The sequence below is a fragment of the Sarcophilus harrisii genome, chromosome 3, assembly GCF_902635505.1.
Source record: "Sarcophilus harrisii chromosome 3, mSarHar1.11, whole genome shotgun sequence".
NCBI classification, from domain to species: domain Eukaryota; kingdom Metazoa; phylum Chordata; class Mammalia; order Dasyuromorphia; family Dasyuridae; genus Sarcophilus; species Sarcophilus harrisii.
This window is the reverse complement of record NC_045428.1, coordinates 274293334-274316476: the sequence shown is the minus strand read 5'-3', so window position 1 is coordinate 274316476 and position 23143 is coordinate 274293334. Positions and strand designations below refer to the sequence as shown.

The 23143-nt window shown below is 35.8% G+C and overlaps 1 protein-coding gene across 8 annotated transcripts in view; it reads right to left on the bottom strand.

Annotated features, from left to right (window-relative positions):
- Positions 1–4260: 4260 nt before the first annotated feature.
- Positions 4261–23143, bottom strand: part of MAP7D2 (MAP7 domain containing 2) — a 69491-nt gene continuing 50608 nt past the window's right edge. For all 8 annotated transcript variants that reach the window (XM_031959511.1, XM_031959513.1, XM_031959514.1 and 5 more), the window contains 9 exons: positions 20697–20947; positions 18490–18616; positions 16245–16470; positions 14843–14947; positions 13875–13931; positions 12920–13019; positions 11984–12170; positions 7555–7827; positions 4261–6027 (listed from right to left, as the gene is read on the bottom strand). In XM_031959511.1, the coding sequence (XP_031815371.1) occupies positions 7581–7827; positions 11984–12170; positions 12920–13019; positions 13875–13931; positions 14843–14947; positions 16245–16470; positions 18490–18616; positions 20697–20947 (1300 nt within the window). In that variant the 3' untranslated portion in view covers positions 4261–6027; positions 7555–7580. The remainder of the gene's footprint in view (positions 6028–7554; positions 7828–11983; positions 12171–12919; positions 13020–13874; positions 13932–14842; positions 14948–16244; positions 16471–18489; positions 18617–20696; positions 20948–23143) is intronic.

Here is a 23143-nt window from a genome sequence, read left to right as displayed (position 1 = left end):
ATTGGTCCTTCTCAAGAACAAAAGATGAACTTTACAGATGTTATCTCATTTGATCCCCTAGGAAATTATTATCGCTATTTTTCAGTGGAGGAAACTGAGTCAGACTTAGAAGTTACATGACTTGTCCAGGATTATATTAATGTCTATGTCTTTACAGGTCTTCCCTGGGAGCTGTTTTGTAGACAGGGATGGTGGAGATGATTATAGTAGCAATGATGCATATATTTTAGGGAACTTCCTGTGAGGAAAATCTCTTCTACTGCTTTATACTATGTAGAATGGGGCATTGAAAAGAATATTGCCTAGGAGTATACAATATCAAAAAGTGGAATACTATCTCAGAGTCTAGTTCTCTGTCTACAACTGTTTTCCATCTTGGTGATTTCTAACTAAAGGTGGCACAAGAGGATAGAGTACTAGGCTTAGAGTCAGGATGACCTGAGTTCAAATGCAGCCTCACTTACTAGCTGAGTGACTTTAAAGTTACTTACCTGCTGCTACAATCTGTAAAATGGGAATAATTGTAGCATCTAGTTCCCAGCGTGGTTGTGAAGATAAAATAAGATAATATTTGTAAAATGCTACTTAGTATACGACCTGGTACATCGTAGGAACTATATAAATGTTGGCTATGATGTATACAGTGGGAACTGTATAAATGTTAACTATGTTATATATAGTAGGAACTGTATAAATGTTAGCTATGATGTACACAGTGGGAAGTGTATAAATGTTAGCTATGATGTACATAGTGGAAAGTGTATAAATGTTAGCAGTGAGAACTATATATATTAACTAAGGTATACATAGTAGGAACTGTATAAATATTAGCTATGATGTACATCATGGAAACTGTATAAATGTTAGATATTATGTACACAATGGGAAGTGTATAAATGTTAGCTATGATGCTTAAAGGGCTGCATATGTTATGCTTTATATATGAAACAATGGGGACTTGGAGGAGACAGGATTTTTTCCCCCAGTTAGGGGACTGCTATATAAGGTGGACTGGATGAAAACATATTATCCCTGAATTACAAAAATGGGTCTCACTATCCAGGCAGGGTGAGGCCAGAAGGATGTCATTCAGGACAGAACAGAGCTTAAGGAAGCCCTTGGTGGCTGTGACTACACTTGTCACTGCCTTTAGGCGCCCAAGGAAACCACAAATACGTCCCCCAATTCTTGCTACTGAAGGGAATCAGGCACTATCCACATAGTACCTCCTGTGGACGCGAAGTAATTTTATCCCTTTTTTCCCTTTCCAGAACTAATTTAACACAATTCATTCAAAGCCACTTATATGCTATTGCTGTTGTGCAAAACTAGGTGGTGCAGTGGAGACTTTGATGATCCTGGAGTCAGGAAGATTCATCTCCCTAAGTTCAAACCTGGTCCTGATTGTGGGACCCTGGGCAAGTTTGCCTCAATTTCTTCATCTGTAAAATCAGCTGGAGAAACAAACCACTCTTTGCCAAGAAAACCCAAGATGGGGTCATGAAAAAGTCAAACAAGACTTGACCAAATATGTATGAACAAGTGTTCTTTCAAAGGTGATCCTGCATTTCCCATCGGCACAAATTGAAGAAAGGAGAACACAGCTAAAGAATGACCCCCAGCTGTTATTCTAAAAATAAAGATTTTATGTAAAATCTCAATCCCTCCGGATGTTTGAATTTACTGGAATAAAATGAGTAATATGTGCTTTGCTATCATTTTTCTCAAGTACAGAAGGCTAATAGCTTTGGTCAGTTCTTCCTAAATCTACAAAGGCACAAGAACCTCTCCAAGGACATTTTCTTCAACACTATTTGAAAAGATTAAGCTTTTAAATTTCCTAACTCCAGCACAAAAAATATCTACTCCAATTATGGTTCCTGAATGCGGGATTAAAGTGTGAAAGAGGAATTAATTTTTCAGGAAAGCCTCTGGCTTTCTTTGCCACTATTGACATTTAGTAACAGAAATGAGAAACTTTATGTTTACATGATACTTTCCTGCAAATCCATATAGTCCTAGGCTATGGGTTAAAAAGCAAGAAGGAAAAATTCAAAATTATTTTAATCAAGTTTCCATTGTGTTTTTATTTGCTACCTAGGAGGTACAGAAGAGATGATACAAGGTACTTAACAAATCAAAGCATCTTTGAGTTGGAGGCCTTTAAATGGGACATCTATTTTTGAACTGGAATCTTCTTCCTACATAATATTCACTTTTGGATAGTTCGTACTATGCAGTTTTTTCCTTACACAATTAACAAGCAACTTATCAGTGTGCCAGGCAACTCTGGGAATACAAAGAAAAGGCTAAAACAAGATAGAGAGACCCCAAGATATGCTCCACTTTATGTAGCATACATTCTAAATGTGTAACTGTGCAATTAAAATTAGTCTCACTAATTAAACTATTTAACTAAAATTAGTTCTGTCCATTGCTCTTAATCTTGCCTTCTGGGGCTGAGAAGAACCAGTCTAGTCTTTCTGCCATATCCCACTCTTCATAGTGATTAAATCAATAGTAAATATATCAGCTCCAAATCTTTTTCTTCTCTAGGCATAAAAGCTTCAGTTTTTTCCATCAATTTTCATGACATTTCTTTTATCATATTTATATTTCATATTCTCTTGCCCCTATCTTGTGAATACCCTCCCTAAATTAACTCAGTGATGCACACAAAAATCCAGATATAGTGTGGACCAGAGCAGAGTAAAATTAAACTCTGAACGAGCCATTTTAGCTGCCTCGACATTGCTCTTTCAATATTGTTCTGTCCACCAAAACCATTCTTGGTCATCACTAAGGACACATAACCAAATCCCCCATATTTCCAAAGGTCCTCTTTAAAATGGATCTCATAGCAAGTGACTATATTGGACTATATGATCCAAATTTAGATCTGAGAAAGAAATCCAGAATTTTTGCTCCACTGGGCCAAAAATCAACCAACAGAATACCAAATCAGGTGAGACATGGAGTTTATAATTACACTTTTGTAGTACTATTGTCCTAAAATACTCCAAGTTCACCCTCTTTAAATTCTCATTGTCCAGTGACCCAGGACCAAACTTGAACACAATGTCTCAATCTGGCCTGTAGTTTTGTTGGGTTTGGGCCACTGGAAAATAGCAAGTACTTAACAAATGTTGCTTGTTTGATTGATTATGGCCCACATACTCTACACTACTACTTTCTGCCTCTGATTTCTCCTATCCTGCACTGCTCTGATGCTACTTGTGATACCAAGGAGACAACCTATGCATTAGAAAGAATCTTGATGTAGTCAGAAGCTGGATTCAAATCCCAGTTCTGTCTCATTTCCTACATGACTTCAGGCAAATAATGAACCTATGAACCTCTTTTTTCTTTAGTAAAATGAAGTTAGTCTACTCCTACAGTCTTTTCCTACATCCTACAGATGTAAAACCAAGATTCCAAGGTATTATTACTACTTTTATATAATGATTTAGGATTTAATCAAATATCCATAATGCTAATTTGTCTCATAATCATTTTATGAAGTACTTGAAGTATTTCCATTTTACACATGAGATAATTGAGGTTCAAAGAGCTTAAATATCTTGCTCATGGTCACATGAATAAATGTCAGATCTCCTGACTCCATGTCCATCATTCTCTTGAGAACCTTATGGTTCTCAACTATACACACAAAATGGAGGTGCTACTAAACTGCTTTTAAGTGGTTGAGAAAAAAATCTGCTTTACTCAAAAGATTCTCCTTTATGATCTTGTTCATATTAATTTGCTTAACAAACATGCTAATACTAGCTTAAATTCTTAATTAGTGAATTCTGAATTTATAAAGAATATATGAGGGGTTACAGGTGAGAGAGCACTGGAATTAGGGTTGGAAAATGAAGTTTAAATCTTGACACTAGCTGTATGACTCCCAGGGCAATAATTTCAGTCTACGCAAGAAGAATATCATCTACCTCAAAGTGTTGGTATGATGATGCAATGAGATATATATGTTTATATAGTGTTTTGCAAATTTTAAAGTGTTATAAAACATTAGCTGTTTGCTATTATTATTTATGAGCTCTTTCTTGTCAGTAGAGAGGTTAATTTATCTGCCTAATTTGTGATCATGCAAATTTTTAAATGATTAAGAATAATGAGAATGAATTACTTGTTTCTTCTATGGTAAAGTTCAGAAATAGCAAATATATACCATTGTGGGGGAGGGAGGGAATGAGTTATTTCCTGTCAGCAACACAGAACAAAACACTAGCAAGCAGATTAAGACTCGTCAAATGAACATGTATTTCACTTTTATAACATGCTACATATGTCATGCAAAGGAAGACTCTCCAAAGTATACAGTAGGACCAGCCAAGTAAAACATCTTCCATGGCATTTCTCAAGCACAATATATCACAGCAAAATAAACAATGAGGAAAGGATAGGAAAATCTCCTTCGGAAGACTAAGTACCATCTTCCTCATTGGACCTGTTCCCTCATTGGAAAAGGGACTCTCCTGACATATACCAAGAGGAATGGAACTACATCATAGTAGACATGTATTTTATTTAATATATGTACTGTACATCTATATGTACATACAAACACATACACACAGAATAACAATTAGCTATTTAATTCTTAAACAATTGCTGGTTTTCAAAGCACAAGGACAAGGTTACTACTGAGACCATGACATTCTATCAACTTTTCCACATTATCAATGTTCCCACTTTTTGTTAACATCTGCTAAAATTCTTGGTCTCCCTTGTCCTTTGAAGTACTAGGTTAACAAGGCCTCAAAGAAGAAAAGAATGATATAGCCTGAAGGTTACTTTCCATCAAAAGAAATAAAATGAACAAAAGTGCATTTCATATGGCACAAAATGTTATCAATGATAAGGTTTCATGGGAATTTTCCTATACAGGTGTTTCAACATATTACAGAGACAGATATCATTAAAGCAAGTGAAAATACTGTGCCCTTTTGAGACCCATCAGTGTCTCATAGTAGTTTTCACTGAAATTTTTAGATTTAATTTTTACTAAAGGTGGGATGGAGACAATAACCTAAAATAGAAAAAACAAGCAAAAACAAACAAAAACCCATCACCATTACCACTGCCAGAAACAAATGCATTTTCTATTTGTATCAGAAATATATTATTTAGACAAATCCACGGGAAACTTCAATTGCAATCTGGAACACTGTGGTCAGAAACAGAAACCATTGTACAATGTGAAAGCTAACTTGTTACAATCAGCTGCAAAGGCAGATGGGAGTAATTATGAGAAGGTAGGAATTATCTTCTCACCAGATCAATAGATTTTTTTTAAAAAAAAAAAGCAAAAAGAGAACAAAAAAAGAACAGAACATATTGGCTATTTTCTAACTGGATAAACAACAGCAGCCAGAAGGGCTTCTCAATTATAGCAACTATATAGTAAAGCATGCTATGTTTCCTCAATGAAAACTCATTTCAAAGTCTTCAGTGAAAGAAAGCATGACTGAAGGGAGAGGAAGGGTGGAGAGAAAATGGTAGGAAGTAATCTCTTGAATGCCTTCCCCCATTTAAACAAGGATAGGCATGCTGCTCAAGTCCAGGATATTTTAGGTGATCTTCAGGTAAACGTGATAAATGTTAAATGTATTTACAAGAAAAGCATCTAGATATTTATGTGACCCAACTTATGAAGAATGATTATAAAATGAACTAACAAGTTGAAGTCTTTGATATTCTTCAGATAATGATGAAGATAATAGCTTAAGTACTAGATTAGTAGTCAAAGCTTTAATACACAGCTCAATGAAGCTTCCCTGAAACCAATCAAGGGTTAAGAGTCAAGTTCTATATTTTTCTTTCTTTCTTTTTTCTTTTAGCCATTGAGGGCAGATAGAACCCTTGAGAAGACACAATATTACATTCAGTTCTAATTATTGGAATCCAGTGGTCAAGGACTGCAGAAGCTTCTTTGATGATAAACGATTCATATTTTACTGCCAGCAGCATCACAGGTCTGTATTTCTTCCATCATATACTCCTCTGTCAATTCAAAAATGAAAAAAAATTAATGCCAACCAAATGAAATATCATTACTTCTAAGTTTATGACGTAGAATTTTCCTTCTATCTCTCTTTGAAATTACTATATAGTATTAGTACTTTCCTGTCTTTCTCAGGAATGGGATTCTTACTTGGCAATAAAATGAACCATAAAAATTTGAAAACAGGTTAATTTTTCAATGGAGAGCATATGAACAGAGAAATCATTTTATGATATTATTTACATGTGTATTTTCCTTTAAATCCACTACTTTTCAAGGTTTCTGCTAATGTGATCTGTTGGAAAGAGAATTACATTTAGAATCAGAATTCCTGGATTCTAATCCTTGTCTCATCAACTATTGCTTGCATGAATTTGACAAGAGGGGAAAGTATTTTTTATTTTGACCTGGTAATGATAATGCATGTTTAAGATTACTTTCTACTTGGACTAGGATATCATATATAATTTTCCTGCTCTATTGAAGAAACTTCTGTAAATTCGCACCTCTGTCCAACCTTTCTGATAATTCTTGCCATTTCAATCTGAAATGCTGGAGTGGGATGATATCCCAAAGCTCAGGAGAAGAATGGACAATGGAACTGATTATAAAAATTACTTAGCATTTCTTAGTCTGTCTTTTAACTTAATTTCCGGAAGTCAAATAAACTAATTAAAAGTTCAAATTTTAATTTGAATAACAGAAATCTTCACAGTTGGCAACACAGTACTGAAAACTTTTAATCAAGAGATTCTGTTTGAGTTGCTACTTTTAAACAAAAGACTATTTGATTAAACTGATTGATTTAATATGAAAAAGTTTCAACTTTTTTTAAAAAAGAGAATTAAATGAATAAATTCTAAAATTAATCCATATTTGTTATACTAAATTGTTATCCCTGATTTAATATTTAAAAGCATTAGACCTTGGAAATCCAGAGATTTGGGTCTCTGGTCTCAGATCTATAGACCAGAGATGTCAAACTTAAGGCCAAGTTAAAAGGAAAAATTAACCCATATTTGTTACACTAAATTGTTATCCCTGACTAATTTAATATTTAAAAGCATTAGACTGTGGGAATCCAGAGATTTGGGTCTCTGGTCTCAGATCTGTGGACAAAGGTCAAGTTACAAGCAACTGAGTTACAAGGAAATGAACCAAATTAAAATTAAATTGGTAAACGTTTAACAAAATAGATAAAAATATAACATAGATAATGCTAATTTATGTTTTTTTTTAAGTCATTATGCAGTCAGTAAGATCTATTTCTATTTAAGTTAGACAACAGTGGTTTAGGTGGCCATCTATACTTTGAGCTATTACTATTTATTATTAGTTTCTTTTCAGAACAGTAGTGGAATCAGGCCAGTGACTATCTGCTATGCTTCCAGCCTAAATGAATAAGGAAAGAAGGAAAAGAAGGAAAGAAACAAGAGCCAAAGGAAGGAAGGACAAAGAGAGAAAAGGAAAAGAAAGAAAAATAAGAAAAAAAACAGTCCCACTACATAGCCATCAAAGTACTGTACCTTTACATTATAGCATACTGTATTCATCAACATATTGTATTAAGTGTATTTTCTGGTCCTGGACTGTTAAATCCTTCAATCAAATTTTTGTTACAGTCATCCAGGGCAAGGGTTTCACTTCTCTTGGGATAAGTTGGGGGGCCTGTGAAATCTAAAAGATCTTCAATGGCTGTAGCATTACTGGTTCCATTCTGTTCCAAAGAAACGCCGGGAATGATGTCATTCACTGGTGAAAATTCTGGGATGGAGATAAGTTCTTCTTTTGAAACAGGACTAGAAAGAAAAGAGATTTTTTTTTTCCACTGCTCAAAATTTTTTTCCTCCTAATTTTATTTTAATTTTATTGCTTATTTTTCTCCTATAAAAAGTGGGTTTAGAGGCAAAATGCATGTAGAACGAACTGTAGAGGACGCAATCAGAAAACAAATGAGGTTAGTCAAAATTAGAGGATCAATAAGCATCAAGTTCCTGTGTATGAAAACAAGCAACATGGACTGGGAGGATTTGTGTGAAGGCACAGCATGGCTCTTGGGTTAGGCTTTCTATATTTGGACACATTTCCATGCAGCCTGAATGAAGAAGTAGAGAGAGCAGGTACACTTACTCTATGTTGAGGCAAGTCATTTCAAGCGCACCAACCTATAGATTGGAAAGCCAAAACAGAAAGCAAAACCAAAAAACTAAAGCTAAAGAGAGCTTCATGAAGGAGTCCGATATTTGTGCACATGTGATCATCATCATGCCCATTGCCTCGGCACATAATATCCCCCCATCTAGAGGGCTGGTTGGGATGAGTCTGATATAGTGCCATGACTACTGGAGTCCATCCCACCTAAAAGTGATATTTATAACATGCAAAAATTTTATAACCAGCAAAATTAGCTGCAAAGTGAATACGTATTGCCCCATTTGGCTCCCAGTGGAAAATGGAAATCTTTCAGTATCACTTTTTTTTTTTTTTAACCTGGTTCTTGCCCATTAGAATTCTCTGCTTTGTATGGGTCAAACAGATCTGTCTAGTATTTAAGATTCCCTGCTTTCTATTTCCAATCCTTATCTCTTCTCCTCTCCCACCCCTCTCTGCCATTCCCCTCTATATTTCAGCCAAACTGAAGGACTATTTTCTGTGCTTATATGATTCTGTGCCTTTGTTCTCACTATTAGGGATGCACATGATATTCTTTTCCATCCCGTTTGCCTGTCTGGATATTTACTCATTTTTTAAGTCAAATACTATCCTTCTCCAGAAAGTTAGCTCTGACCACTGCAATAACCTTTCTCTTTCCTCCCCCTCTCCATTGCTAAACTATCTTGAGAAAGCCTTCTTTACTCTCTTTGAAACTTTCAATCTGGCCTTTTAACTCATTGATACCTCTCCCTTCAAAGTTACCCATGATCCAAAGTTATCTTTAATTGCCAGATCTAATGGCCCTTTCTCAATCCTGATTTTCCTTGGCCCCTCTATACACACCTAGACATTATTCCACCAAGATACCATCTCCTTTCTAGACTTTTTCGATTCTACTCTCTCTGGTTCTCCTTTTATCTGCCCAACTTTCTCTCTCAGCCTCTTTTGCTCCCTATTGCTCTTTATCATTCCCACTAACTTTGTGGTGCTCCCAAAGTCTCTGGCCCTCTTTCCTCATTTGTAAAATGATCTCTGGAGTCTTTTTTAGCTTTAAATCTATGATCTTATTAGAGAGAGGGACAGTCCTTGGGAAGACAGGCTGCGGAACACTGCTTAGTGGACCTAGCTGGCTGATTCCAGACACCACAATAAGATCCCACCTCCTAATGTAACCTTTTAAAAAGTAAAACTTCAGCTTCCCTGATTTCCTCTCCTTATCACCCAAAGTCAGTTTTGGAACAGCGGCTGTACATGAACAACATTCTTCTCATATCTGCTGAGTTTTGTGAAAAGCTTGGCTAAGAGTAAGACCAGGTAAGAAGGGAGGCAAAAATCACCCAATCTGCATACTCTGCCAATCTTATAACTTAGTATTAAATACTTAATATAAGGAAAGAGAAAAGGCAGGAGAAATGTAGCTAAGACCAGGTTTAGAAAGTTTTTCCTCCGATTAGAAATTGTTGTTGTGAAAACTACTGACATAAAGTCAGAGAGAGTCAGGAAACCTATTCTCCCTCAAACAACACATTTCTCACCCCTCTTTATCTTTTCTTAAAAGCCTGACACCAGATTTCCTCTGTCTTCCCTGTCCCAACTCCTAAGACCCTTTTAAAAAAGGATCCATGAAGCCTACTGGCCTATTGAACTGTGTTGGCAAAGCCTGGATTAGCCATTTGCCTCAGGGATTTCTTCCTGGCATAATGGGAGGGATACTGGGGCAGAGGAGAAGGATCTGATGAGATCCTGTCCCTGCCCTATCCAGATTTTGTTTTCTTTAATTGGACCTGTGACTTCAAGGCAGAGGAATTCTTAATAAAAAAATTCTATCAGTGCATTCTGGCACCCTTTATATTTTTAAATTATTGCCCAGATCATTAAGAAGCTCATTGACTTGTGGAGGTTACACAGCCAATATGTGACCAGGGCAAGAATTAAAACACCCAGGCCCTTCTTGATCTTGAGGTCAACTCTTTGCTGTCTATTTCTTGTAGCTTTCTTAACTCCTCCTCTAGGAACCTGGACACTATACCATTTGGTGCATACATATTTAGTATTGATATTACTTGATTATATAGTTTCCTTCCTTGTCTCTTTTAATTAGATCTATTTTTGCTTTTGCTTGATCTGAGATCAGGATGGCTATCCCTGCTTTTTTTCCTTCACCTGAAACATAATAGATTCTGCTCTAGCCTTTTACCTTTACTCTGTATGTATCTCCCTGCTTTAAATGTGTTTCTTGTAAACAACATATGGTAGGGTTCTGGCTTTTAATCCAGTCTGCTATCTGCTTCCGTTTTATGGGAGAGTTCATCCCATTCACATTCACAGTTAAAATAATTAATTCCCGCCATCATTTTTTATCCAAGTTATATTTTTATCTTTCCTTTCCCTTTTTTCTCCTCACCAGTGTTTTGCTTCTGACCACTCCCTCTCTTGATCTGCCCTCCCTTTTACAGTTCCTGCCCCTTTCTTATCTACTTCTGTTTTCCCTTCTATTAAATTCTGCTTTCTTCTTTCTCCTCTTACTTCCCTATAGGATAAAATAAGATTCTATATTAAACTAAATATGTCTGATATTCTCTCTTTGAGCCAAATCTGATGAGATTAAGGTTTACACAATGCTCATCCTTGAGGTCAACTCTTTAGAGACTTATACTACTCTTTGTATAATCTTATAGACTTCTAAAGGAGAAAAGCTTTGAAAATATCTGGATTCTCACACATCTAGTGGTAATGGTTTATGCTGTTGATCTCAATGGCATTTTCTTGACAAAGAAACTGGAGTGGTTTGCCATTTCCTTTTCCAGCTAATTTTACAGATGCGGAAACTGAAATAAACAGGATTAAGGGACTTGTCCAAAGTTACACCCCTGGTATCTGGAGGCCACATTTGAACTCATGAAAGATGAATATTCCTGACTCTGGGCCCAAGACTATCTACTTTGCCACTTAGCTGACCCTTGTTGCTACTAGTTCATGATTAGCCTTCAAATGATCCAGACACATGTTTGTATGTACATGAAATCAGACTTCCCCCAGGAAAGATTTCCCAACAGACTATAATAAAGACTTTCAGCAAGAAAACAAAGAAGTTAATGGACTATGGTGTTGGGTCCAACTGGACATATTTTCTTCAGTTCCTGTATAACAGAGGTGTCAAACTCAAAGTTAAACAGCCTCAGATTAAATGTAATATGGGAAAGATTTAACAAAAAATAATACAATACAGGTTATGTTCATTTATGGTGTTCTATGTCAATATACAGCTGCAGGAATCTGTTTCTTTTTGCCTCTGACAACACTGTACACACTGTCTTTTTCCTGATGCTGGTTTTGTCAGCTACAATTCCCTTGATCCCATTCCAGTGCCATCCTTGCAATGACACACAGAGTTTCTCCCATGCCTTATATTCACCAGTCTGGCTCTCCCTTCCCCTCATTCCACTAGATAGACAGACACAGACACACACACGGCAATTTTATTTTTGCCTGGGCTTTTACATCTCCCAGCACTGCTCTAGAATAACATAACATAGTACAAGTTCCCAACTAGTGAATGCTATATCAAATATTTCTTAAGTTTGGGGCTTGAGGTCTTGAAAAAAAATTAATTACCTTATTTTGTGAAAGCCTAATAAAACCTCCTTGTGGAAAATAAAGGAACCTAATATTAACCTGCTAGCATAAATTTTGTCACATCATCCAAAGTTACTTTGACTTGCTTCACTGGCATCAGAGTAGAAGGAGATAAATTCAAGACAAGTCAGTTAAGAGTGTTAAGTATAAAAAGAACACATGTACCTAACATCCATAGACTGAACCTCATCCGTGGAATCATCCAGACTGCTCAGCTTCCCATCTAGGGCATCCAGATGTATAAGTCCTGTCACTGGCTTAAGATCATTAGAGAAGACATCCTGGGAGATAGTTTCAGGAGCAGAGTGTCCCACACCATTAGTTTCTTGGTAGGGGGTTAATCCATTGATTTCTAATTTGGAACACAAAAGTCAATTAAAAACAGAGTGCCTTAGGTTAATCATAAAATAACTGAAATAAAGTAACTCAAGGGGAAACACATTTATTGGGTCATTTGGTTCAATCCTTCAATAAAATTACAAGTTTTCTTGGAATACAAACAGAAGTAGGATTCTATCTTTTCTTGTTGTCCCATTTTCATTGCAAAACATTTCCATATTAACCATGTTGTCAGGGGAAAAAAGCAAGAAAAATAAAGTGAAAAAATATGCACTCAGTTCATTAGCTTTCTCTGGAAATGAATATTTTCCATTATTGAGTCCTTTAGAATTGTCACGACTCATGCATTGGTACAATTATTTTTTCTGAAGCTATTGTTTTGATTACTATCTTTGTTGATTCCTCAGGAATTTTCCAATTATAGTATCAATGCATATTTTCCAAGTATACCACCATATTATCAGCAAATAGGGATAATTTTATCTCACCTTTACCTATTTGCATGTCTTCCTTGCTTTGGGTTTTTTTTTTTTTTAACATATATAAAGTTTTTTAACATATATAAGTGCTGTGACATCAATGATTTTCCAAATGAACACAGTGACTGGGGAGAAAGGAGAGAAAGATCTTTTATACACTGAATTGGGCAAGATGATTTAGGACCTTCCTAGCAATAAAAAAAATGATAGGGTCAATGTATGATTATTAGTTATAGATGTTTTAAAAACAGGATACCAAGCATAAACCCATTTCTTTACTCACCTACTTTACTCTGTACAACAACAGGCTTTGATTTATTTTCCACATTCAAAATTGGCCGAGTTTCTTGTTTGGGCTGAGTCTCCAATGCAGGCTCTTCCTTCTGCCACAAACAAAATATGTGAAAGATTAATTTGAGGCAGAGGGAGAAACAACTTTTAAAAGTTTAGAAAATATTTAGTTCTTGGCTGGATCATCTTATTCACCAATTAATTAAACCCAACATTTATTAAGCCTCTATCATAGTGTGCTAAGAATGAGGGATATTACTAAGTCAAAAATGAAAAAAATCCTTTTCCTCAAAGAAAAAGTCCTTTTTCTCCCATATACCAGGAGGATACAACATGTATATAAAATGCATATAGGGAATATATTAAAGCAATACAATGTAATTTCAAGAGGGGAGAAAGGGTTAGTAACTGCAGAGATTATTTAAGGTCTCAAGTGAGGAAGCCTGATGGAATCTGTGGCTTTGATGAGACAGATGGTTAGGGAGAGTACTCTCAATGTGTCTTTAACAACAGCAGGACAACAAAGGCCAAGATCTCCCACTGCATCCGGGGCCATCTCCAGCCATCCTGATCTATATCTGGCCACTGGACCCAGATGGCTCTGGAGGAGAAAGTGAGGCAGGTGACCTTGCACAGCCCTCCCTCACTTAAATCCAATTCATTTGCACATCTTGGTATTATTTCCCTGATGTTATGATTCCTGTTTGAGAATGAAGGGCAAATAAACAACAATAACAAATTCCCTCCCATCAGAATATAAACTCTTTGAGAGAAGAGATAGTCATGGATTGCTGTATTGTATCCTTAGTGCTACACAGCTCTGGGCACACAGTAAGCACTTAGTCAATGCTTTATCTGTCTCTTTATTTCTCTTTGTGATCTCTAAGCCAAGCCAAAATCTTATAGCATAGTAGATATGTATAAAAATAACACTGTGAATCCCTCACCTTCACCTCTGTTGAAACATCACTCTTCCTTGTCCTCTTCATGATTTCATCTATTCTCTGGAAAACAAAGGAAATAAATTAAAAAATGACTCAGCATCAAAAAAAAATATAAAATTAGGAAGAAAGGATGCAACCTGACATAATTCATAGAATGGATGTTTTCTCAGAGACTGTGAAGGGAAAGGGTTCTCAAATCAGAATGTGAATCTGAACCTCTTAACTCTAAATTTAACAGAAAAAGAGCCAAACATTTTAAAACTCATACATTTGCATAGCATTTAATTTTTTTCATTCTGAACTTAACAAAATAAGCATTTCTATATACATTGTAAAACAGGAGAGAACTGTACGTAAAACTGAAGCTTCTTAGTTTGTAAAACCTGATTTATCTGTTTTAAGTTATATAGCATTTTCTTCACAAAAACCCTGTGAGAAAAGGAAAGCAAATATTTTATAAATCTATGTTATCTATTTGTAAAAAAAAAAAGAGTCCCAGAAGGGTAGAGTGGCTTGTTCATAACTATATTGCTACTAATCAGCACAGCCAGAAACTGCACATCTTCCAACTAAATCCAGGATTCCAAGTCCAGTGTTCTGGCTCTAACACCAATCTACACCATCTTGCCTCTAAATGTTAACATCTGAGAAATGGCTAGCTCATTCCTTGTGTCAAAGATTTGTCATTTATGATCAGCCATTAAAAAAAATATATATATATATCTTCAGACTGGTATATATCCACCAATCAGTGCCGGCCCACCAAGGGAAGACATAGCCTGACAAGCCGGGCAGTGGGCACAGGTACCCCAAAACAGGTAAGGAGACCAGGAATCCATCAGCCGGAGGCTGGATCAGGACCTGGGAAAGCTCCTCAAGCGAGCCTATGCTCCGTGGAAAGATAGCCTGCTTCCTCCTGCTTCTCTTTTAACCCAAGACTCACCTGGTCCTTCCCCATCTCCTGCCCTTACCTTCTTTCTCACCAGTCTTTCCTGTTCTATCTGAAGCATGATTTGTTCTCGTTCTAGACGCATCTGTTCAGCTGCTTCCCGTGCTTTAGCTTCTGCCTCCTCTTTCTAATTAAAAAGATGTGGAATAGGTCAAGTTTATTTGTGGTTACTGGTCAAAACACTTGGAGTTCACATAGCTTTCATTCTTTTTTTCTATTCTTATGGCGATGGTGACTCAAACTGGGTATAACTACAGATGTGACAGGTGAAAACCATATCTGGACTTAGGTTGTATTTCATGTAAGGGACTTTTATCTCATTTATCTTTATATCAATCTAAGCATATAAAATATTTAAAATACCTGATGAATGAATGACATTTCATGAAACATATTTAATGTTTAGCCAATGAAATAACATTCTTTAAGGTGAGAGACATTGGGAAATGTACAATTATAATTTCTTGATAAATTATTTTTGATCAATTTTTTTTTATGAACAATTACATCATGAGTAATGATGAACATCATGAGTAAATTACATTATGGTGGGGGTGTTCATCATGTTCATCATCATGAGTACTCATGATGACAATTTCAGCTGTTAAAAAAAGGCTGCTCATGATAAATATGAAAATATGTTTAGAAGAATTGCACATGCTTACCCTATATTGAATTACTATCTAGGCAAGGGGGAAGGTGGGAAGAAAGGGAGAAAACTTTAGAACACAAGGTTTTGTAAGAGTGAATATTGAACATTATCTTTGCATGTATTTTGAAAAATAAAAAGCTATTACTATTTTTTAAAAAGGCTGCTTTGGTGGGCAGTGAATCCTCTATCATGGAGGGATTCTAGAAAAAGCTTGACTCAACATCTTTGAGGGAATATTATACAAGGGATTCATGCATTGGACTATTCCAATGATCTACACAATGATCTTGAAGATTCCATCTAATTTTTAAAGTCTATGATTCTATTATTTATGCTTCTTGGAAAAATGAGTTATGCTCAACAATCCCTAGTTGTATCTCCCTGTGTTGGTGCAAGTCACCTAACCAACCTCTGTGTATTTAACTATAAAATGGGGATTATAATAGCATCCAGGAGTTCTATGAGATCAAATAAGCACTTTTTGCCACTTTTCAGTCATGTGCAACTCTCTGGATACCATTTGGGGTTTTCTTGGCAAAAAAATGGAGTGGTTTGACATTTTGTTCTATAGCTCATTTTACAGATGAGGAAACTGAGGCAAACAGAGTTAAGTGACTGGCCCAAGATTATCCAGCTAATAAATGTCTGAGATCACAGCACTGTATTCATTGTACCAGCTGACTACCTTTACCTAGCACACAGTAGTTGCTTAATTAATGCATGTTCCTTCTCCTCCCCTTCCCTTTACTTCTACAGAGGAAATATACTGTACCTGCTTTTCAATTCTGGTTCTTTCTTGCTGTTCTCTCTCTTGTTTTTCTTTCTCTTGTTGCTCTTTTAAAAGCTGTTGTTCCATAGCTTTCTTCTGGGCTTCTTCTTTTTCTTTTCTCTTTTCTTCTTCTTCTCTTTGCTTTCTTTCTTCTTCCTTCTTACGGTCTTCTTGTTCTTGGAGAATTCTGTCTTGTTCTGCCTTTCTTTCCAGTTCTTCTCTCTCTAGCCTTTAAAAAAAAAAAAATCACACATTCAAAAGGAGAAATTGTAAGAAGTCCTAATGAATAATGTCCATAAAGTAATGAAACTGATAATGATAGCTAATATTTATATGATGCTTATATGCTAGGAACTCTGTTAATCACTGTGCAAATATTATCATCTAACCACAAAAAAATTGTGGAAGGTAGGTAGCTCTATTTTGCAAATGAGGCTAGGAAGGCCCCATCTGAGGTTGGATATGAATTCAGCTCTGAGTCTAGGCTGATGCTTTGCTCATAAAGACAACCGCCTCCCCCCATCCCAGCCTGTTCACAAACATATGCATTTTATATCCAGTTATTAACACAGATTTTATGAATTGGGCTTAAAGACTTGGTTTAGGGTCTAAACTGCTTGAATTCCAAAAAATCCAAACACATTAAAGTTAATTTTTCTCTCAGTTATATGCATAGTAATGATAATATAATGGCTTGTTAAATCATAGGATATAAAATGTCAATGCCCTGAATGATAGCAATTAAAAAAGAATCTTTTTTAATGACAAATCTCAACAATAAGAATGATTTAAAAAAAAAAAGCTTAGATGGAACAATAAGTATGTCATTGGCCATATAGATACCACTCAATGATTTCAGAACAGCTGAGGAGCCTATTTGGGCTTGTTTTGGTTGGAATTAAAACTTCAAAGGCAGAAGACAAATGGAACTTCAAAGAACCCTTCTGGAATTAATTATTTAAAAATAGTACTGATTTTTAATTTAATATTTAATAGTGTTAAAACAATTATTTTGCCTTTTATCTCACAGAGATGACAGTATCTAAGCATCTTCTTATCATAAATAAAAGCAGGGGTGAAAGGGGGAAAATTAGGAGGAAGAGGAAGAAAAGGAGAAGCAACAGTAGCAGGAGAAACTTTATACTTAAAAGGAGTCTTCTTAGTTGTTATCAGGAGCACTAGATATGAAATCAGAAGTCCCGAGTCTGAAGTCATTGACACAGTAAACACTTCAAAAATGTTGACTATGTCCTAGCTTTATCCTCGCCTTATTAGCCAGTATAATTTTGGGCAATCCACTGAACTTAATTGTTTCTGTTTAATTACCTATAAAAACCAGGGTAATAATATCTGCAAATTGCAATTGCATGTTCTCAAGGAGGGCAAAGGTGGGGAAGAAAGCACTTTGGGAAATAAAAATGCTATATACTTGGAAGCCATTATCAATATACAGGCTTTCCTCTTAGACTTAGGATTGTTAAAACTTGTATTGTATCCAATTGCACTAGACTTTTGGAACTTTTGCAACACTCTATTTTATATTAATAATTTATATTTATAATTAAGCTTTTAATAGTTTTGCACTAATTGCACTAATTGGGATAACCTGTATTTCTAATTGATTTTTATTTGAAAATAACTGATTTCAATTATAAATTTCTTTGTTTCTTTTTCCTTCTCTTTAGGTCCTCTTTCTATGTGTCTCTCCCTTTCTTTTTTCCTTCTATTTTCCTCTTTCTCTTCTCTCTTTTTCTTTCTTTCTGTCCCTCTCTCTAAAAGAAAAGCACATATCCGAAAATTGGATATATCTATTATAATACTCAGTGTACCTTTTTGGGGGAAGAACAAGGCAATTGGGGTTGTGACTTGTTTGGTATCACACAGCTGGCAAGTGTTAAGTGCGTGAGGCTGTATTTGAACTCGGGTTCTTCTGAATCCAGGTCTACTATCACTGAACCATCTAGCTGCCCCACTTATGCTTCCCTTCTAATAAACTCAGGTCACTGAGATGGCCTAAGAGCCTGAGCAAGACACCAAAAATATGTGAACTAGTAGCTTTCCTCCTGCGTACAAAATAGGAATCCTACATAGACTGCTTACATTTACAAGGGCCATAGTGAGGGAAAAGTGAAGTGTGAAGAAATGTGAGTGATCCCCTTCTATTAAAAATATCATCCAGAAAATCCCTCTCTCCATTGAACAGTCTATCCCTCCTACCCCCACCATTGCAATGAATGTGTTAGAATACCTCTCTCGCTCTTCTCTCTCCTGCCTTTCTTGTTCTTCTTGCTCTTTTTGTAGACGAACTTGCCTCCTCTTCTCTGCCAGGATTTTGGAGGCTTCTTCTGCATCAGTTGTTCCAGCGATGAACTTCCCTGATGGCACAGAAAAGAGTTAGAAAAAAAAAAGAGTACGGGGTCAAGTAAATTGTCAGAATAACCTCAGTGAGCCACATCAGCCCAACATTCAAAGCATCCTTCTATTTTTTTCTCAATATTTTATTTTTTCAAATATACATACAATTTTCAAGATTCATTTTTGTATTCTCTCCCTTTCTTACCTCCTCTCTTCCCCCAAATAGCAAGTGATCCCAAATTGGTTACATGTACAATACTTTTGATCATTTCTGTATTTGTCATGTTTTACAAGAAAAATCATACCGAAGGGGGAAAACCCCACAAAAACAAATAAAAAATGAAAATATTATTCTTTGATCTATATTCAATCACCATAGTTCTCTCTCTGGATTTAGATCGCATTTTCCATCCCAAGTTTATTGGAATTGTTCAAGGAAACCTTCTAATAACAACATATAAGTGTGCTGGGAAATGAGTTCTGTGACCCTGCTAGCATTTCTCACTGGAGAAGTCTGAGAAAAGGCAACTAGAAATTGCCTTGTATGAAAATAGGTTGGAGCTTAGAGTTTTAAGAAGACCAGAGTATGAACCTTGCCTCAGACATTTACTTTATGTAAATGTCTCTGGGTGCATGACTCTGGATAAAGTTACTTAAAGGTCTCTCAGCTCCTCCCCACCTCCTCATTTGTAAAACAGGGATAATAACAAAACTTACTGATCAGAATCAAGTGAGATGACATCTTAAAGCACCTTGTAAATCTTAAAGCTCTACATAAATGCTAACTGTAGCATTTATATATAATGCTGTATTATATGATAGAACATCCCTGAGCTATGAGTAAGGAAAACTACTTTTCCTTAGTCCAAATCTGGCCCCAGGCAAGTGACCTTGGGCAAGTCACATAAGCCTGTTTGATTCTGTTTTCCTCATATGTAAAATGAGCTGGAAAAGGAAATGGTTAACTGCTCCAATTCAAGCAAATCCCAAATAGGATCAAAAAGAGTCAGACATGATCCATCAACACAACAACAGTTATTATTATTATTATTTTAAAAATACCCAGAAAACTCTAAATGTGGTTACAGAGTCAGATATGACTCATTAATATAATAACACTAATTATTAATACTATTTTTTAAATGCCTAGGAAACCTCAAATGAGGTCACAACAATAATTGTTTTTTGTTTTGGTTTATTTTCTGAGGCAACTGGGGTTAAGTGACTTGCCCAAGCTCACACATCTAGGAAGTATTGAGCCTGGATTTGAATTCGGGTCCTCTTGACTTCAGGGCTATGCTCTATCCACTGCTATCTGGCTGCCCCACTATATGCCTCAAAAATAATATTTTTTAAATACCTAGAAAGCCCTAAATGGGATCACAAAGAGTAAAATATGACTAAACAAAATAACAACAATTATTAATATTTTTATTTTTAAAATGCCTAGAAAACCCTAAATGAGGAGAGAGAGTCAAACATGACTAATCAATACAACAACAATAATTATTAATATTTTTAAATACTTAAAATCCCCCAAAGAGATTACAGAGTCAAATATGACTAAACGATACAATAACAATAATAATTAATATTATTTTTTAAATGCCTAGAAAACTCCAAATGAAATCACAAAGACCCCAAACAATAATTACTAATATTATTATTTTAAGAAAACTAGGCCTCAAAAAGAACTCCTGCTTGCTTTCTTATTTAAAGAACAAAGGATGAGGATTAAGGGGAAAGCATTTATTTATTTATGCTTTTTTTTTTTTTTTTTTTTTTTTGCTGAGGAGTGCAAATTGGCTAAGTCTAGCCTATATCCTTCATTATGCCTAGGGACCTATCCAAAGCCATTAGCAGAGTAAGTCTATTTGGCTCTAGTCATTCCCCTTGGGGAGATGGATAAGAGAACACAACAGAGAAACTAAATAATTTGAAAAATGATGTTAGAAAAGTCATTCAGCCTAAATATGACCTCCCCTTGGGCTGCCAAACCTCCTCCACCTCCTCTCAGCAGAAGCTAATGTTTTCCTTGTTATATGGTCAACTAGAGAGCCCCTCAAATCCCTGAGTGCTGGCTTTATTAAGGAGGCTTACCTTCACCAACTTCGGTTTTTCCTGAGGCAGGACTGGATTTTTCTGCAAGATGCTTCTCACCTATCTGATCTCCATGGGCTCCATGGGCTTTCTGACTCAAAGCTCCTTCCTTTTCCTTGTTTGCTTTCTCTTTGTCCGCTTTCTTCTTTGGAGTTTCTTGGCTAGGAGAATTGGGGCTGCGGTATTTAATGGGGGATCCTTGGTATGGTTTGCTATTCTTTGGAGATTGCGGGTATGTTTTTGAAGATGTTCTACAAACAAAAACACAAAAATGAATTCCTGGGCTTCAGTAGGCAGACTGTGTACTTGCTATCTCCCCCAAACCCTTCAAATCTCAATAGACTTGTGAGTAAGAATTTCAAATTCAAATGCCCATTTTTAAAGAGAAAACTTAAGTTTCTACCATATGGTGATTGTCTTTTGTTCTTGAAGAGAACCAAAATGACATCACTATGCTACTCAAGTTTGGAATGCTCTGCCAAGGGTAGGACACAAATAGTCCTGAACATTTGGGGTGGATTCTCTAACTTTGTACATCTTGCTTTTCTTCTGAGCTAATTAATTTCTGCATAGCACCTTCTCTGATGAGGGCATGCCATGGGTCTTGCCAGTTTTCCACATCATAAAATGAATTCTAAAGTCCTTTTTTTAATAATAGATTTTTATTTTCAAAATATGCAAATTTTTCTCCCTCCCTGCCTCCCATTACTCCCTCCCCTAAGTTTTTAAGAAAGATTTTGAGAGTATACTTGTATCACTTTTTCTGATGACCTTGTGAGTAGTACTTGCCCCCAGTAAGTTTCCCATAACATAATCTTTGTGGCAAGTGTACATTTAGCATGTGAACAACATGTCCAGCCCAATGGAGTTGTACTCTCTGCAAAAGAGTTGGAATGCTTAGCAGTTTTGTTTGAAAAAGAACCTTCATATCTTGCCAGATAAGCTTCAAAAATTTCCTAAGAAATTCAAATGCAAGTAATTCAATTTCCTGGCATAAGCTTTAAAATGAAGAAAAAAGGACAGGAAAAGATATTATCTTCTGGGAGGTAGAACAGCAAAACAGAAAGGATCTTGGAGTCAGGAGCTGGATTCTACTCTCACCTTTGAGGTTCCCTCTAAGGTCTTGGACAAGTGACTAATCTGCCTTGAATTTCTTTACAATCTTTTTTTTCTAGTCCCACAAAATGATTTAAGCTTCATGGTAGGGTGAATGTGTACTGGTTTGTTCCTCCAAGGAGACACTATTGTGTGCTAGGAGGAGGTGCTAGGTTTGGAATCGGAAGAGCTGAATTCAAATTTGAGGTTTTGTCATTACTACTTGTGTAATCTTGGGCAAATCAGTTACTTCTTTGGGCCATAGTCTCCTCATTTATACAATTACATTGGGGGAGATGGTGGTAGATAAGATGGATTCTGAAATTCCTTTCAACTCATATCCATGGGTCTATGATTACTTGATTATTCTTCCAAAACTCTAGAATAATCTAGTCTAATTATATAATTAAAGATACAGGAGTTTAAACAATATAAAAATTACTTAGAATCAAAGGCCTCGAGCTCTCATTGCTTTGTTACTTGTTAAATGAAGGCAATGACTTCTCTAAGACTTGGCTTACATATCTGTCAAGGAAAAGAATTGAACTAGATAATTTGTAAGGTCTATTCTAACAATAAAGCCTATGCCCATGCTTATTTACATAAAATGCTATTGCTATCTTTTATTTTTAAATAACTTTATCTCTCCTTATCTCTCTCCTTCCCCCATATCTCTCCTTTTCCTCTTTTCCATGAGAGCCATATAACAAAGCATTTGTGTTTATATTTTTCCAATTACACTCATGTCCATTATCTTATTTGCTCCTTAAAACAAAATCTTAGAAGCAAAGGTCTGTAGTTAGTACTACTTTTCATAAATAAGGAAACTGAAGACTAGAAAATTTAAATATTTCACTGCAGAAAAAGATCTAGAAGTAAGGCTAATGACTGTCAATGATTTTCCATATTACCATACTGTCCCATTCCCTTCTCCCATTCCCTATAAATAAATAAATTAAATTTAAAGGATAACTAAGTAAATGAATAATTGATTGATGAATAAATGAATGAATAAACAAGTAAACCATCTATATATGAAGAAAATTATAAGGAGGAGATACGGAGGCAATAAAGCCTATTATGTGCCAGGATATATGCTAAGCATTTAGCAAAAATTATCAAATTTGAACCTCACAACACTTTGGGAGGTAGGTGCTTTTATTATCCCTATTTTGAGGTGAGAAAAAAAAATGACTTGCTCAGAGTCAAGCATCTGAGATCATATTTGAACTGAGGTCTCCGTGATGTTGGGCCCAGAGATCTATCCACAGTGCCTTATACTTGCCAAGAGCATGAATGAAAGTGAAAAAGAAAACATGGGTCTTATGTTCCTGGAACATTAGATTATCAGC